This window comes from Adiantum capillus-veneris, chromosome 23 (assembly GCF_014529385.1).
Source record: "Adiantum capillus-veneris isolate H3 chromosome 23, ASM1452938v2, whole genome shotgun sequence".
Lineage (NCBI taxonomy): Eukaryota > Viridiplantae > Streptophyta > Polypodiopsida > Polypodiales > Pteridaceae > Adiantum > Adiantum capillus-veneris.
In genome coordinates this window covers 77,707,033-77,724,134 of record NC_140953.1, presented here as the reverse complement: position 1 = coordinate 77,724,134, position 17,102 = coordinate 77,707,033, and the positions used below count along the sequence as shown (strand labels likewise).

Below are 17,102 nucleotides of genomic sequence, written 5' to 3'. Positions count from 1 at the left end.
GCACCTTAAGTTAAGGTCACTTGCCAATTTTTATCAAGTTTGGACAATTTTTGGTCAAATGGTCATCAGTTATTTGTCTTAGACTAACTTTACACTTTTAGTCACAAATTTCAATCGAGTGATCCAAATCTTACCAAATTTGGTTTGTGGGCTTATCACAACATGGTAAGACTAGTGGTATACTGACTTGGTCAAAAAAATTGAAAACGTGGGCATATATAAATAATCGCGATCATTTATATTTGACAATTTTTTATAAATTTTTGGTCAACTGAGCATGTACACATGTCTATCACATTAACAGAAGCCTATGAATCAAATTTCAACAAGTTTGAATAAATTTTCTCCCAATTTAAACTCAAGATTCAAAAAGTCAGTACAAACTTTAGTTTTTACCTAGTTTTTTACCAGTTTAGTGATCTAAATCTCTTGAGCCTTTACAAAAGTTGTTTGTACACATGCAATGAGTCAATGGTATGAACCTTGACCAATTTAGAGCAGAAAGTTAATAATCGCGATTATTAACTTTAGGCTTGAAATGAGCACTTTTTCTGCAATTTTCTCAAAAATAGTCTTTTTATGATGTTTGTTTTTCTACCTCTACACAACAAAAGACGACAATCTTGAGCTATGCGGTTTCTAAAAAAGAGTTTTGAACTCTAGGTGAACCTAAAGGAAGTTAAAGGACAACTACACAAAACGCTCGTGTTTTTTTCCTAGCTTAGGTCTCTTCGAGCCCGGGCAACGGTGGGATGGGGGAAATGGAAACACACACAGTACACAAACTAGATGCCTCTCTACAGTCCAGCAGATATTCAGCACCCCAAGCCACTCGGATAGACTCACACACACTGTATTTTCTGTATGGCTTTACTAGTAAGCTCGTAATTTGCACAATTCACGACTACACCCGCCTAGCTATATGCACCTTAACAACACAAACTCGCCAATAGCTGAACACATAGCACACACCTTGAGCAATACAACATAACGGCAATCATTTTCTACCATCTCTTGGTCTCTCTTGCACTCACACATGCTATTTGTCGCTCTCTCTCTCTCTCTCTCTCTCTCTCTCTCTCTCTCTCTCTTGCTATACACAAACTCCAAGGGTCCACACACAAGCCCCGAGCTTTGAGCACAAAGGAAGACGCCAAGACACAATAGATGGAGTGGGCAAAATAATGAGCTTTTGATTAGAGTTAGGATAGTCTTTAATGCGACATATACAGATACGATTAAGGTCGACCCCTCCACGTATGGCCTTCCTTCAACACACCCGATCGCTCCTTCTTCCAAAAAAATTGGCCACCTTAGCCCGTGATTTCTCGCAGTCAGTTTTCAATCCTCCAGGAATCCCCTTGCAATTGATGGCCCTCCCTCTGCTATCTCAAGTTCCAATCGTCCTGCCTCCTCTTGCCCTTGGCGTTCTCTTTCTTGATCAGCCTGTAGGGCAGCTCGACAAGGAGACCCCTTTTCTGGTTCAGACCCCTAAGCCAAGGCCTTCTGCTGCCTTCTCTGCTCCAAAGCTGCTTGCCTTTCAGCAGCCGCACGGGCAGCCCTTGCTGCAGCTCCTTCCTCCTCTCTCTTTCTGCTTTCTGTTGATGGATTCTGGCGGCTCTTCAGCCCCCTGATCAACACCTTTACTGTAGCACTACTTACTAGCTGCAAAGGGGATGGCTCCACTCAGGCCTCCTCTCGCCCCCCTCGTTGATGGCTTCTGGCCGCTCTTCCGGCTCGACTCAATCCTCCCATGTCCTCAGTTCTCACTCCCTTGCATGGCAGATTCTTCTGCCTCTGCCCACGCACTTGGCAACCCCCCCATCTGGCGCGAATTTCCTTCTCTTCTCACGTGCTGTGGACGACTTCTCCCCTGCATGACTTCCACCTGTACACAGGATGGACTTCAACTCATTGGTTGCTTCAAACCATGCGCCATTGGGTGGCCTCAAATTGCATGGTTGTCCCTTCATCAACTTTCCCTGCTCTAGCCCACCATCTGGTGGCGCCACCCTTGTGACTTAGTGGTCACTCCCACCAGACGCCGAACACCTGCAAAAGCTATGAAGAGATTATCTCTGCTTGAAGACGACCCGACTTTTACAGCCACTAGAAGATAACAATTGGCCTTCGAGAACCAAACCATGTCTTTGATACTCTGAGATATTGCCGCTACAAGCATTGGGTGCTTCAACCCTCAATGTAACCACGGTAGATGGCCTCGTCCTAGATTCAACGTGAACTGGATCTCCAAAAAACCTCGTAACCAAATGATTGAATCATAGAGCAACCGGATAGCATGTTTTATGCATCTGCGAGCATACCGATCATTAGAGATTAAAAACCAATCTTTTACCCGCTAATTACCATGTTTGGCATACACATCATGATCAAGCTTTCCGCTACCGACATCTGATATTGACTTCACCGCCTCAATCTGTATCTACATGACTCCATACCAATGCAAGAACCATTCTACTAGACCGACATAACTTTGTTGCAACATCATTTCCCAACCCACTGGTTGAAGATTTATGTTCAACCAATGAAAGCTCTTATTATTCAAAACTGTAAACCTACTAACACTATGCAAAGATGAAATAAAGTCATATGTACAAAGTTTTAGTCATGTATTTTTGCTATCTTGGATTGCACCCTTAATTGGGATGCCTGACCCCTTCAACAAGAACCTAATGAACATCTGGCATGAGAGCTCTGTCGAAATAGAGCTTGCAACGAACTCCATTTACCCTATGTCGAAGGAGCTTACCATTGGACCGCTCTAACTGATAAGTACCATTAGGGAAAGCTATGGAAATTTTGTAGGGCCCAATCCACTTCTTCTTGAACTTTTTCTAGAACGTGAAATCAAGGTAGCTCTCGAACTTCATAACCAAATCCCCTACAAGGAATCAAGGTAGCTCTCGTACTTCATAACCAAATCCCCTTCTTGTAGCTCTTTTTTTGGCAATCTTTGATTGAACATCGCCACACGTTTCTCTCTTTGTTGCACATAGAAATCTGTTGCAGTCTCTCGATCCATCTTCAAAGTCTCCAATTGTGTGATCCTGTCCTACAAAACATCTCTTTGATTCACATTAGCTCACCATAAACTTTTTAATGCCCCTAGTTGGATGTGTACAGGTAAGACTGCTTCTTTGCCAAACACCAATTCGTATAAGGGAGTGAAATTGTGGCCACTTTATAAGAAGTTCGGTAGGCCCATAAGAATTTATCAAGATCCCCCTCCCAATCTTCCACCTCTTTATAAATATACTTGGTGAGCATTTTAATGATCTGACCATTTGCACTTTCAACCAAACCGTTACACTGTGGGTGATAGGGAGATGAGAATCTGTGTTGAATTTCCATCTTCTCTACCAAAGCACGTACTAGCTTGTTGCGGATTTTCTGTCCTCTATCTGATATCAAAACCCATGGCACTTCAAACCGACAACAGACAGAATCAAATACAAACTAAGCAACTGAAAGAGCATTTACCTCCTTCACCGTTTTAGCTTCTACCCATATAGTGAGGTAGTCGATGGCTACCAAAATGTATTTTTTTCCACTTGTAGACTTGGGAAGCGGGCCAATAGTGTCAAATCCCCACTTTTCGAATGCATTTTGGGCCAAAATAGCCCCTTGTGACTCCGCTACTAAACGCCACTCACCCATAACTTGACATTCATGACACGTCTTACACCAGTAATGAACATCACGTTGGTGCAGCCAAAGTTGGTCCGCGCAATAAAGTGTGTTATGCAGTGCAAAGGGTGCTAATAGGTGCATGGTAGAGGGCTAAAGCCAGTGTGGGAGACCTTGGTAGGACAATGGCAATGAAAATGCATGCTTAACACTAGAATGGTAACCTAACAGGACATAAAAGTGTCCTTTCAGCATTTTGGAAAAAATTTCCAAAACCATAGTAGATCCACTCATTTTGAAAAATCCTTTCATGAGCTTATAGTTCAATAACTACTACATATGGAAAAAATGAGAAACTTGTAATTTTTCTCATCACTTGGTCACTACAAGCCTCCAAAGTTGATGGACCAGTGCATTTTGCCCAAAACAACAATTTCTTAGAGTTGATTGCATCTAAATAAGAGTGGGGATTTTTGTAGGACATGAGATAAAATGCCCCGTTAACTTCAATGGGTTGGTGACCAAAACATATGGTTGCTTTCACCTCACTAATTTTTTTTTCGGCAAAAAAGTAGATACAAAAAAGTTGCATTTTTCCCATTCTGCGGACCTATCATCAAAGTGTCTATAGTCACACTCAATACAGATACTATATACATGTTTTCTTGGTTCCCTTTGGGCCTTTGGATTCAAAAGGAGCCATGGAGCATGTCAAAAGAATAATGGATCTCTTAGAATTCCAATCTTGGGGGCAATGATAAAGTGCTAAATACAGCAAACATGAAAAAATTGGGTTTAGCATTATGACCTCTAGAAACCCATAGAAACTACTTAATATCTAGCCAAGTTTGTAGTATATGATTAGATATGGTTACTACCTACAAAATACACACAATTGGCCTAAGTAACTAGAAATATTGAGAAAGTTATACTTGCTACTCTAAAATGTATCGTATTCTTCACTAATCGAAAACTCAACCATCATCATATACTATGCTATATAGCATATTAGGTCCCCCAAAACTCAAGGAAGATTAACTTTATGTTATACATTACACTTACACAATCAAAATTGAATTTGGATATCGAGAAAGCCACCAAAAAAATAATAAAAGTGTTAATTTTGGCCAAAAAATCAGGGTTATGCAATTCTTGTAAGTTGGTCATAACTTTCAATTTTAACACTTAGCTCTCCCTACAAGCATCCAAACATGTTGAGAACTATGAAGGCCTAACCTCTAGCCATCTAAACCTCACAAACATGAAGTTTAGAGTGGTATAGTTGCCAAAAAATTGAAAAAAGCCAAAAACAGGACCCGTTTTTTCACACAGTTTAGGTTCAAAAATGTTGTGCAAGAGTAAGGTTAATGGTGAGATCGATACTCCAAAAAAAATGCTAAGTTTTTTTCAGCTCATAAGGCAACTTTGTGGATATATAGCACCTAGAAATTCATTTTCATACTCTTCAAATAATTCAAGCAAAATGGTCACTTAACAAGACACAAAAGTGTCCAAGGACATAAAAGTGTCCTGTAACCATTCTAGTGTTAAAGTGTTTTTTCAGGCCAGGGGGTCTCCGAAGTGGGCTAGTTGGGACGGCACGTCAAAATGTTTGAGATGCGTGGAATGTGCCCCAAAATGTGGGGTTCAAGATGCTCTAGAAGCTCGTCCAGACGGCTCGTCAAACGGGGCTTTGGTGTGAAAGATATGCCAGTCCGTAGTTAGAAGGCTTTGCAGATCTTCGACGGGCAGGGCAGGTACAGACAGGTGGCAAAAACTGGTATCATCGGATACGCGTGTAAAGCTCAAGATGTGGAGCATGCCGGTCTTTTCGGTTTGCCATTCGGAGCTTAAACGGGCAAGTTATGGCTTGAGGAATATTTGTCGGGGGTCAGGTACGTGCTCAGGGCCATGTTGGTAAGCGCGTCGACAGGCATGTTTTTAGGGCTCGCCAAGATTTTGGAAAATTGCATGTAACGTGGGGGGCCAGTCAAGACTTGCGGCTTGCTGATCGAATTCGTGTGTATCGAGATGGGCCGAATCTAAGTTGGCAAGCGAATGGCGGGAAGGGGTCAGATGGTTTTCCCCGTTTTGGGATGTGATACCTGAGACCAGGATGACATCAAGCGATGGAGGAGAGATGGGATTCGGAATCAATAAGATGGAGTTCCCATGCGGCATGCTCAAAAAATCTTATTTGGAAAATCCGTGCACACCAAAGCACCGACCATGTGGAAAACAAACACATGAGCCTCCTTGGTTGTAATAAATAAAAGTAGCAAAGTTTGGCTGGAGTTGGGAAAAAAGGAAGGGAAGGAAACTCAAAGGCTAAAAAAAAAAAGAGGAAAAAAAAAAGAGGAAAGGTAAGAGGGAAAGCTCAAGTAGCAGTAGCGCCGGGCTTCATTGCCCAAAAAAGCATGTTTTAACTTTTTCTTTTGCCTTAGAAAAGAGGGAGAGGAAAAAGGGCAGCGGGTTCGAGTTTTTGTGGCCCTTGGCTTTGGAGCTGAGAGAAGGGTAGGTTTTTTTTTTAGAAGAAGAGGGTTTTCCCTTCAGGCTTAAAAGAGAGAAAGAAAAAGAAAGGGAGAGAACTTCTTCGACGCGTCTTTTTGGTTTGGGGTTGTTCGCTCGTTTGGAACCACAGGGAGCTCACAAGGAGTACAAGCCATGGAGTCTTTCAAGCCGGGCTCAAGTGGGTCCTGCCCTAGTGTACTTTTTTGATGCGCGCCGGTTGCGGCATTGATCTTGCACTTGTGATTGATGCTAGTAAAGCAGAGTTTACCCCATTGCATTGAGTCTCTTGCGCAATCTCGTCCCCCCTTTTCCCCCTTCTCTTCCGCTCTCATGTGTGTGCGTGCGGACGTGTCGACAAGTGTGTCGCCTCGACGCAGTGTTGCAGAGAGATAGAGAGAGAGTGCGTGTGGCGTTTTGAGCGTGTGGGAGAGCGTAAAAGGTACTGCATTGAGGTGCACGGGTTGTGTGAGTTAGTGTGTGTCTATGTGAGCGCGTGTGTGTGCGTGGTTTGGTGAAAAGAGCGAGTCGAAGGTGCTCGCAAAGTGGATTGGGGTGCAGTGTGTGCCCTAGGCTATAGGAGGCATTCCGTGTTGGCGCGCTAGGCGTGCTCCCCATTCCCCCTACTTCCATCTTTTGGTGCCCCCATGGAGGAGCACACTGATTGCTCCCACTTAATTGAAGAGAAGCAGTTTTTGGTGTTGGTCGACATGGCGTCTCGAAGCTATGGGCCAATTTTTACAGGTGAAGAAAATCCTGATGAGTAGGTTGCAGACTTTGAGTTGTATATGATGTTGTTGCGCATGCTGAAGGAGGACAGCAAGATGCAAACATTTCCTTTGGTGATGCGCGGGAAGGAAAAGATATGATATGAAGCTTTAGAAGGTGAGCCGAGGCATGCTTGGCCGGCTCTGCGAGCGCGTTTCCTACATGATGTCCACAAAGAGGCGTCCCCAGTGGAGATGGATGCCAAACTGAAGGCGCTCAAGCAAGATGTAAGTGAAGAGTTCAGTTTGTTTTTGGATCGTTTTGAAGTGTGCTGGGCAGAGTTAGCGGATGCCATGCAATTGACCAATGGCGACTACTTCAAACTGGATAAATTCATGGCATGCTTGCATCCTAAAGTGAGGGAGAAAGTGGATTTTGAGAGCCCAGAAAACTATAATGGTGCAGTGGCCATCGCAAAGGCAAAAAGCAGGAAAATAAAAAAGAAGATTGAACAAGGCGTGTCGGGTTATGCAGCGGTGGTCCAACCTCAGGGTGGTAAGAGGGATGTTGTTCATGATGAAAACCAGGCAAATCGAGGTGTAGCCGTTATGCCACAAAATTGGGTGCGAACCGTGCATGATTTTTCTGAGCAAATGCAAGAATTGCGGCTAAGCGTGATGGATAGAGGTCAACCCAAAGGAGCAAGGGGCAGGGCAAGGCCACTGCCTAGCCGGTGTTACAATTGCGGTGAAGAAGGACACTACGCACTGGATTGCCCTCATCCGCTAAGAGAAAGGGGTGGTATTTATCCACTGTTTGGCAGAGGTAGAGGCCAAGCACAGCTCAATGGCCCAAGGGAGCAGGTAGTCGAGAATCAGGTGCAGCCAGCTCCTCAGGATGGTGGTGAAGTCCCTAGGGTGAATATCATCGGAGTGGATAAGCAGGATGTTGAAGTTTTGGCCAACAAAAGAGCAAGGAGGGAAAGAGAGACAGAAACCGAGCGGGAGACGAGGGCCCGTAAAGGTAAGGAAAAAGTGTATGAATGCAAGGAGCAGCCGAAAACTAGCAAGAAGAGGAGGCGTCGCAAAATCAAGCAAGCAGACTTTTAGCTAGGGCGCGGCTACCCGGAATATGACTTGATAAGCGATGTTCAAAATCAGAAGGCTAACATAACCTTTGGTCAGTTGTTGGCTTTAAATCCCAAGCTACGAAGACAGTGGTCTACAAGTGTCAGCATGAGGCTGCCAAAGGCTAAGGGGAATGTGCATGCAATAGAAAACATGGCATTGAGAGTGGGTAGCCCGACGGATGTCCTTCCTCTAGTGGATGCAGTCATTGAAAAGAGGATGCAGGTTCAGGCCTATATAGATGGTGGAGCACAGGTTTGTGTCATGACATAGGTTTCTATGAAGGAAACAGGGGTCAAAGCAGTAGCTAAATCAAATGTATGCATGAGGATGGCTAACCGTACCAAAGCCGGGTGTTTGGGCGTGGATCAAGACGTAAGAGTGAAAGTGATGGTCATTGAGTGCCTAATTGATTTCTTTGTGATGAAGGCGGGTGACAATGATTATCCAATCATCTTGGGTAGGCCATGGCTACTTGCAATAGGGGCTAAGCAGGATTGGGGGAGTAGGGTGTTCACCTTGCCTGACAAGGAAAGAGGGAGACAGGTGGTTCTTGATTTGAAGACCAAAGAGAGCCGTTTTCACCCTCGGGTGGAGAAAGATGAAGGTGATACGACAAGCTATGAGTATGAGACCGAGTCAGGCTATGATGAGGGCTACACCGATACTGAGGAAGAGGAAAGTGAGGATGATATGCTAAAGATAGATGCGGACTTGTTTGGGGTCACTATTGAAGGCTCCCATGTAAAAGGAGAGGTGAAACCACAGGTTGGTGGCATAGGTGTGGAGGAGGTAACTCCTATGCTAAGTGAAGATTTGACCAAGAAAGAGAGAAGGATATGTTGAGTTGTGTGCCTCTTTTCCAAATTTATTTGCGATGAAGTACGAGGATTTACGAGGAGCAAAGGGGGCAGAGCACAAGATAATTCTTAAAGAAGGGTGCAAAGCAAAGGCACATAAGCTAAGGAGGTTAGGGGAGATTCAGAAGGAGGCTCTTTGGCAGGAGATTAACCAGTTGTTAGATGCAGGTATCATATACCCCGTGAAGGAGTCGGAGTGGGTTTCTCCAGTGGTTATCACCCCCAAGAAGAATGGAAAATGGCGGGTGTGTGTCGATTACAAGCCATTGAATGCGGCGACCAAGAGAAACCACTACCCGCTGCCGTTCCAAGATGAAATCTTAAATCAGGTGGCAGGTCATGAGAGGTACTCAATTATGGATGGATTTTCAGGGTACTTTCAGATAGGGATTGCACTTGAAGACCAGCTGAAGACGACATTTATCTCTCCATGGGGATGCTTTGCCTATCGCAGGATACAGTTTGGTTTAGTGAATGCCTACGCCACCTTCCAAGACTGGATGAATAGGGTGTTTGGTCCCTACTTGGGAAGGTTCGTTAGAGTTTTCATGGATGACATTGGGTGCTATAGCTCAAGGGCGGATCATTTCTCGAATCTCCGGCTATGTTTTCAAAGGCTTGACGAAGAAGGAGGTCAATTAAACCCTAAGAAGTGCAAGCTAGCACAACCTCGAGCACAGTTGCTAGGTCATGTAGTGTCACAAAATGGAATTGAAGCAGATCCGGAGAAGGTCAAGAAACTAGTCTTGATGGAGCCTCCCTCTAGTGCGCAAGGCTTGGCATCCTTTGTACATAAACTAAAGTACTTGTCGCGTTTTTTCTGGATGTTGTCACAGTATGTGTATCCTCTCCAAAAGAGGGCCCAATAGGTGCATGGTTTTGAATGGGATGAAGATTCTCAAGAAAATTTTGAGAGAGTGAAAGAAATTTTGTGTCAGCTGCCAGCTGTGTGCCCTCCAAGCCAAGAGGATGATTTCTATGTGTCAATGATGGTAGGTACCGTGGCTATTGGGGTGGTATTACTGCAGAAGGTAGGAAGGAGCTATAAGCCTATCTACTTCGAGAGCACGGTGATAAGTCCTGGAGAGCTGAATTACACTGAAGAGGAGCAGTGGATCATGGCTTTGGTTTTTGCTTGTAGAAAGTTCAAAGTGCACCTCATTGTGCATAAGTTTTATGTGTTGACGGTTAACACTAGAATGGTAACAGGACACTTTTATGTCCTTGGACACTTTTGTGTCCTGTTAAGTGACCATTTTGCTTGAATTATTTGAAGAGTATAAAAATTAATCTCTAGGTGCTATATATCCACAAAGTTGCCTTATGAGCTGAAAAAAACTTAGCATTTTTTTGGGAGTATCGATCTCACCATTAACCTTACTCTTGCACAACATTTTTGAAACTAAATTGTGTGAAAAATGGGTCCTATTTTTGGCCTTTTTTCAAATTTTGGCAACTATACCACTCTAAACTTCATGTTTGTGAGGTTTAGATGGCTAGCGGTTAGGCCTTCATAGTTATCAACATGTTTTGATGCTTGTAGGGAGAGATAAATGTTAAAATTGAAAATTATGACCAATTTACAAGAATTGCATAATCCTGTCTTTTGGCCAAAATTAGCACTTTTATGATTTTTTTGGTGGCTTTCTTGATATTCAAATTCAATTTTGATTGTGTAAGTGTAATCTATAACATAAAACTAATCTTCCTTGAGTTATGGGGGACCTAATATGCTATATAGCATAGTATATGATGATGGTTGAGTTTTTTTATTGCTGAAGAATATGATACATTTTAGAGTAGCAAGTATATCTTTCTCAATATTGCTAGTTTCTTAGGCCAATTGTGTGTATTTTGTAGGTAGTAACCATATCTAATCATAGACTACAAACTTGGCTAGATATTGAGTAGTTTCTATGGGTTTCTAGAGGTCATAATGCTAAACCCAGTTTTTTCATGTTTGCTGTATTTAGCACTTTATAATTGCCCCCAAGTTTCCAATTTTAAGAGATCCATTATCCTTTTGAAATGCTCCATGGCTCCTTTTGAATCCAAAGGCCCAAAGGGAACTAAGAAAACATGTATATAGTATCTGTATTGAGCATGACTATAGAAACTTTGATGATAGGTCGGCAAAATGGCAAAAATGCAACTTTTTTGTACCTATTTTTTTGCCCAAAAAAAAAAATTGTGAGGTAAAAGCAACCATATGTTTTGGTCACCAACCCATTGAAGTTAACGAGCATTTTATCTCATGTCCTACAAAAATCTCCACTCTTATTTATATGCAATCAACCGTAAGAAATTGCTGTTTTGGGCAAAATGCACTGGTCCATCAACTTTGGAGGCTTGTAGTGACCAAGGAATGAGAAAAATTATAAGTTTCTCATTTTTTCTATATGTAGTAGTTATTGAACTATAAGCTCATGAAAGGATTTTTCAAAATGAGTGGATCTACTATGGTTTTGGAATTTTTTCCCAAAACCCTGAAAGGACACTTTTATGTCCTATTAGGTTACCATTCTAGTGTTAACAATCTGTTGCCTGAAGTGGTGTTACACTTAAAGCCAGGAAAGCGGATCATGAAGTGGGTGATAGAGTTGCAGGAATTCGAGTTTGAGTTCAAAATTGACCACACAAGTCGGTCCCATTTGGCACTCATTCTGATCAGCAAAGCAGTGGATTTGCCAATTTATCCAAGAGTAGTACGAGATGAAGTCAAAGAGGAGCCCGACCTGATTGGAGCCTTTACCATGTGGTTTGATGGTGCATATAGGAGGGTGATAAAAAAAGCTGGTGGAGGTGTGGTGATACATGATCCACATGGCAAGGTAATCCTCTCAAAAGCATACGATTTGGAGGATGTTCATACCAACAATGAAGCAGAATATCTCGCCCTCCATCTAGGTTTGAAACAATGCGTCGAGTTTGGCATTTCTAGGTTGGTGGTCAAAGGTGATGCATTATTGGTCATCAAGCAACTGTTGGGCCAATGTCAAGTAAAACGCGATTCCTTAAAACATTGGTTCTTTGCCATCAAGAAGTTGTTGAAGTTATTTAGAGAAATTCAGTTCAAGCATGTGAAGAGAGAGCACAACCAAGAGGCAGACCAGCTAGCAAGCAGTAAGGTGCAGGTACATGTTGAAGGTATGTATGTGGCCCCGGCCACATACACAGGTAGGGATTCATTGAAGTAGGTGGAAGATTTCTTGGATACAGGGGAGTGTCCCCAAGGTTTGTCTAAATTGCAAAGGAGGAGGATAGTTCAGAAAGCACGCAAATTTACACTAATAGGTGAAGACCTAATGACTTACGACAGAGATGGACTGCTAAGAAGAGTGCTCTATAAAGAAGAGATTAACTTGGTGTTGGAGCAATGTCATGAGGAGAGCGGGCACCAGGGGAAAAGTCAAGTGCTGTTTCGAGTGTTGAGAGCGGGGTTTTGGTGGCCTTCAATAGTGAAGGATGTGCACTATTGGTGCAAGACCTGCCATGAATTTCAGACTATAGGAGAGAGGCGTTTGACAGCGGAGTCACAGGGAGAAATCATTGCTCATAATGCTTTCGAAAAATGGGGTTTGGATACGATCGGTCCACTCCCTAAGTCTACAAGTGGTAAGAAATATGTTGTGGTAGCCATCGACTACCTCACCAGGTGGGTCGAGGCCAAAGCTGTGAAGGAAGTAAATGCACAGGTTGTGTCCCACTTTGTTTTTGATAACATTTGTTGCCGTTTCGGAGTGCCGTGGGTACTCATTTCGGATAGAGGGCAAGGGTTCAGAAGCAAGCTTATGCAGGCATTGGTGGAAAAACTGAAGATTCAGCATTGGTTTTCCTCGCCTTATCATCCCCAATGCAATGGTTTGGTGGAGAGTGCCAATGGACAAATCATCAAAATGCTCACGAAGTATGTATATAACCATGAGACAGAATGGGAGATCAATCTAGAAAAGTGTTTATGGGCCTATAGGACGTCCTACAAAGTGGCGACCAACTTTACTCCATTTGAGTTGGTTTATGGTAAGGAGGCAGTGCTGCCAGTGCATGCACAGTTAGGTGCTTTAAAAGGTATGTGGCGCATCAATGCCACTCCACAAGATATCTTACAAGATAGGATTGTCGGCCTTGAGGCATTACACATGGATAGAGAGGCAGTAGCAGACTACTACGTAAAGCAGCGGGAAAGGAGAATGGACAAAGTCAATGAGGGTCTGCCAGAGAAAAAGATAGAAGAAGGGGACCTAGTAATGAAGTATGAGAGCTACTTGGACTTCACCTTCCAGAAGAAGTTCAAAAAGAAGTGGACGCGTCCGTACAAAGTGCAAAAGGCCTTTCCGAATGGGACCTATCAGCTGGTGAGAGCCAATGGTATGCTTCTCAGGCACAGGGTAAATGGTGTACGGCTCAAGCTGTACTTTGATAGGGGAGTGGTGCCCGATGTGCATCAACTGGTGACCAGGGGGGTTGGGCAACCCACTTGAAGGGATTCAAGAGTAGCAGACATACACTTTTGTACATATGGTGTGTTTTCTAGCATGCTTGAGTGTTTGCAGAGTGTTGCAAGTTTCAAGTTCAATAAAGCTACTTTTGGTTGAACATGAATGTTCAACAGGGGGGTGAGCAATGATGGTGCAACCAAAGTTGGTCCGCGCTATAAAGTGTGTTATGCAGTGCATGGTAGAGGGCTAAAGCCAGTGTGGGAGACCTTGGCAGGACAGTGGCAGCGAAAATGCATGCTTAAAGTGTTTTTCTAGGCCATGGGGTCTCCGAAGTGGGCTAATTGGGACGGCACGTCGAAGTGTTCGAGATGCGTGGAATGTGCCCCGAAATGTGGGTTTCAAGATGCTTTAGAAGCTCGTCCAGACGGCTCGTGAAACGGGGCTTCAGTGTGAAAGATATGCAAGTCCGTAGTTAGAAGGCTTTGCAGATCTCCGACGGGCAGGGCAGGTACAGACAGGTGGCAAAAACTGGTATCATCGAATACGCGCGTAAAGCTCAAGATGTGGAGCATGCCGGTCTTTTCGGTTCGCCATTCGGAGCTCAAACGGGCAAGTTATGGCCTGAGGAATATTTGCCGGGGATCAGGTACGTGCTCACCAGGCCATGTTGGTAAGCGCATCGACAGGCATGTTTTTAGGGCTCACCAAGATTTTGGAAAATTGCATGTAACGTGGGGGGCTAGTCAAGACTTGTGGCTTGCTGATCCAATTCGTGTGCATCGAGATGGGCCGAATCTAAGTTGGCAAGCGGATGCCGGAAAGGGGTCAGATGGTTTTCCCCATTTTGGGATGTGATACCTGAGGCCAGGGTGACATCAAGCTATGGAGGAGAGATGGGATTCGGAATCAATAAGATGGAGTTCCCATGCGGCATGCTCGAAAAATCTTATTTGGAGAATCTGTGCACACCGAAGCACCGACCAAGTGGAAAACAAACACATGAGCCTCCTTTGTTGTAATAAATAAAAGTAGCAAAGTTTGGCTGGAGTTGGAAAAAAAGAAAGGGAAGGAAACTCAAAGGCTAAAAAAAAGAGGAAAGGTAGAGGGAAAGCCCAAGGAGCAGTAGCGCCGGGCTTCATTGCCCAAAAAAGCATGTTTTAACTTTTTCTTTTGCCTTGGAAAAGAGGGAGAGGAAACAGGGCAGCGGGTTCGAGTTTTTGTGGGCCTTGGCTTTGGAGCTGAGAGAAAGAAAGAAGGGCAGGTAAGAGGGTTTTCCCTTTAGGCTTAAAAGAGAGAAAGAAAAAGAAGGGGAGAGAACTTCTTCGACGTGTCTTTTTGGTCTGGGGTTGTTCGCTCGTTTGGAACCACAGGGAGCTCACGAGGAGTACAAGCCATGGAGTCCTTGAAGCCGGGCTGGAGTGGGCCTCGCCCTAGTGTACTTTTTTGATGCGTGCTGGTTGCAGCGTTGATCCTGCACTTGTGATTGATGCTAGTAAAGCAGAGTTTACCCCATTGCATTGAGTCTCTTGCGCAATCTGGTCCCCCCTTTTCCCCCTTCTCTTCTGCTCTCGTGTGTGTGCGTGCGGACGTGTCGACAAGTGTGTGTCGCCTTGACGTAGTGTTGCAGAGAGATAGAGAGAGAGAGTGCGTGTGGCATTTTGAGCGTGTGGGAGAGCGTAAAAGCTACTGCATTGAGGTGCACGGGTTGTGTGAGTTAGTGTGTGTCTATGTGAGTGCGTGTGCGTGCGTGGTTTGGTGAAAAGAGCGAGTCGAAGGTGCTCGCAAAGTGGGTTGGGGTGCAGTGTGTGCCCTGGGCTATAGGAGGCATTCCGTGTTGGCACTTTGGGCGTGCTCCCCATTCTCCCTATCCACCGTACATGAGATGGCCACCGAAAATGCGCTCTTAGAATGTGAAGGAGTACATGATCCTTACCTTGATGCCAGCTTTCTTCATGGCATTGTGTCAAAACCATGAGATCTCCTCCTTGTAGAGAATTCTCCTCACTACACCATCATGGCCGTATACCATAAGGTCTTCACCTATCAAAGTGAACCTGCTAGCCTTTTGGGTAATCCTTTTTCTTTGTAGCTTGGACATGCCTGCGGGACCTTGACCTATGCTCAAGAAATCATCATCTTTCAGCGTTTCCCTACCTGCATAGCTGGCCGGCATCACATATAAACCTGCTACATGTATCTGTACTCGGCCACTATTGGCTAATTGGTCAGCTTCTTGATTTTTCTCCCTCCTAACATGCTTGAATTGCACCACTTCAAAAAACTTCAACAACTTTTTAATAGAAAAAAACCAATTCTTGAGAGAATCCCTCTTCACCTGCAATTGCCCTAAGAGTTGTTTGATAACCAAAAGAGCATCTCCCTTCACTATGAGCCTGGATATCCCAAACTCGATACACTGCTTAAGGCCCAAGTGGAGAGCCAAGTACTCTGCCTCGTTGTTTGTATGCACATCCTCCAAATCATAAGCTTTTGCAAAAATAGTGTTACCTTGTGGATCCTGTATAATGACTCCGCCTCTGGCCTTTTGGACAACCCTCCCGTAAGCACCATCAAACCACATGACAAAAGCTTCTTGTGGATCCGGTTCATCATTTGCCTCTTCTCAAACCACCCTAGGATACATGAGACAATCCACACCCTTATTTACCAGTGCGTCTGCGAGATTTGACCTTCAAGTGTGATCAGTTTTAAACTCAAAATCGAACTCTTGTAATTCTAACACTCACTTCATAATGCGCCTCCTTGGTCGTAGGTGAAGCACCACTTCAGGTAATAAATTGTTAGAAGTAAGCATGTCTGCGAGATGTGACTTGCAAGTGTGATCAATTTTAAACTCAAAATCGAACTCTTGTAACTCTAGCACCCACTTCATAATGCACCTCCTTGGTCGTAGGTGAAGCACCACTTCAGGTAATAAATTGTTAGAAGTAAGCACATAAAACTTGCAAGCAAACAATAGTTTCATCACCCATTGCTCAGCCTCTATGTGAGACATCTCTCCTGAACTGATGACCCGACTCTCAAAGTAGACGGGTTTGTAACACCACCCTACATTTTGTAGTAGGACTGCACCAATTGCAATTGTACCCACTGTCATAGCAACATAAAAATCGTCCTCATGGTTGGGAGGACAAACAATAGGCAATTGACATAAGATTTCTTTAACCCTGTCAAAAGCTACCTATGTGTCCTCATTCCATTGAAAGCCATGAACCTGTTGACTCATTTTTTGAAGAGGGTATACATACTGTGAAAGCATCCAAAAGAATTAAGAGAGGTACTTCAATTAATGCACAAATGATGCCAAACCTGTAGCACTTTTGGGAGGCTCCATCAACACAAGAGCCTTTACCTTGTCGGGATCTGCTTTGATACCATTCTGTGAGACCACATTCCCTAGCAAGTGAGCTCGAGGTTGAGCTAACTTACACTTTTTAGGATTCAATTAACCACCTGCTTCATCCAATCGCTGAAAGCATAGCTTTAACTTGGACAAATGATCAGACCTGGAACTGTAACACCCTATGTCATCCATGAAAACTCTGATAAACTTACCAAGGTAGGGACCAAACACTTTATTCATACAATCTTGAAAAGTTGCATAAGCATTCACCAAGCCGAAGGGCATTCTGTGGTAGGCAAAACAGCCCCATGGAGAAATGAAAGTGGTTTTCAACTGGTCTTCAAGTGCAATGCCTATCTGGAAGTACCCAGATAAGCCATCCATGATAGAGTACCTTTCATGACTTTGTTAAGTCTTCTCCTAGCATACCTCTTACCTCTTGGGCATC

General features: G+C 43.9%; 1 protein-coding gene and 1 pseudogene across 1 annotated transcript; one reads left to right on the top strand and one right to left on the bottom strand.

The window, feature by feature from the left end:
- Positions 1-1,184: 1,184 nt before the first annotated feature.
- Positions 1,185-1,855, top strand: LOC147428029 (uncharacterized). Its single transcript, XM_086497536.1, has one exon. It carries the CDS (start codon positions 1,218-1,220, stop codon positions 1,632-1,634), a length of 417 nt encoding a protein of 138 aa, XP_086353662.1. The 5' UTR covers positions 1,185-1,217; the 3' UTR covers positions 1,635-1,855.
- Positions 1,856-2,072: 217 nt separating this feature from the next.
- On the bottom strand, positions 2,073-16,894 carry LOC147428028 (uncharacterized; annotated as a pseudogene).
- Between the last annotated feature and the right edge of the window lie 208 nt (positions 16,895-17,102).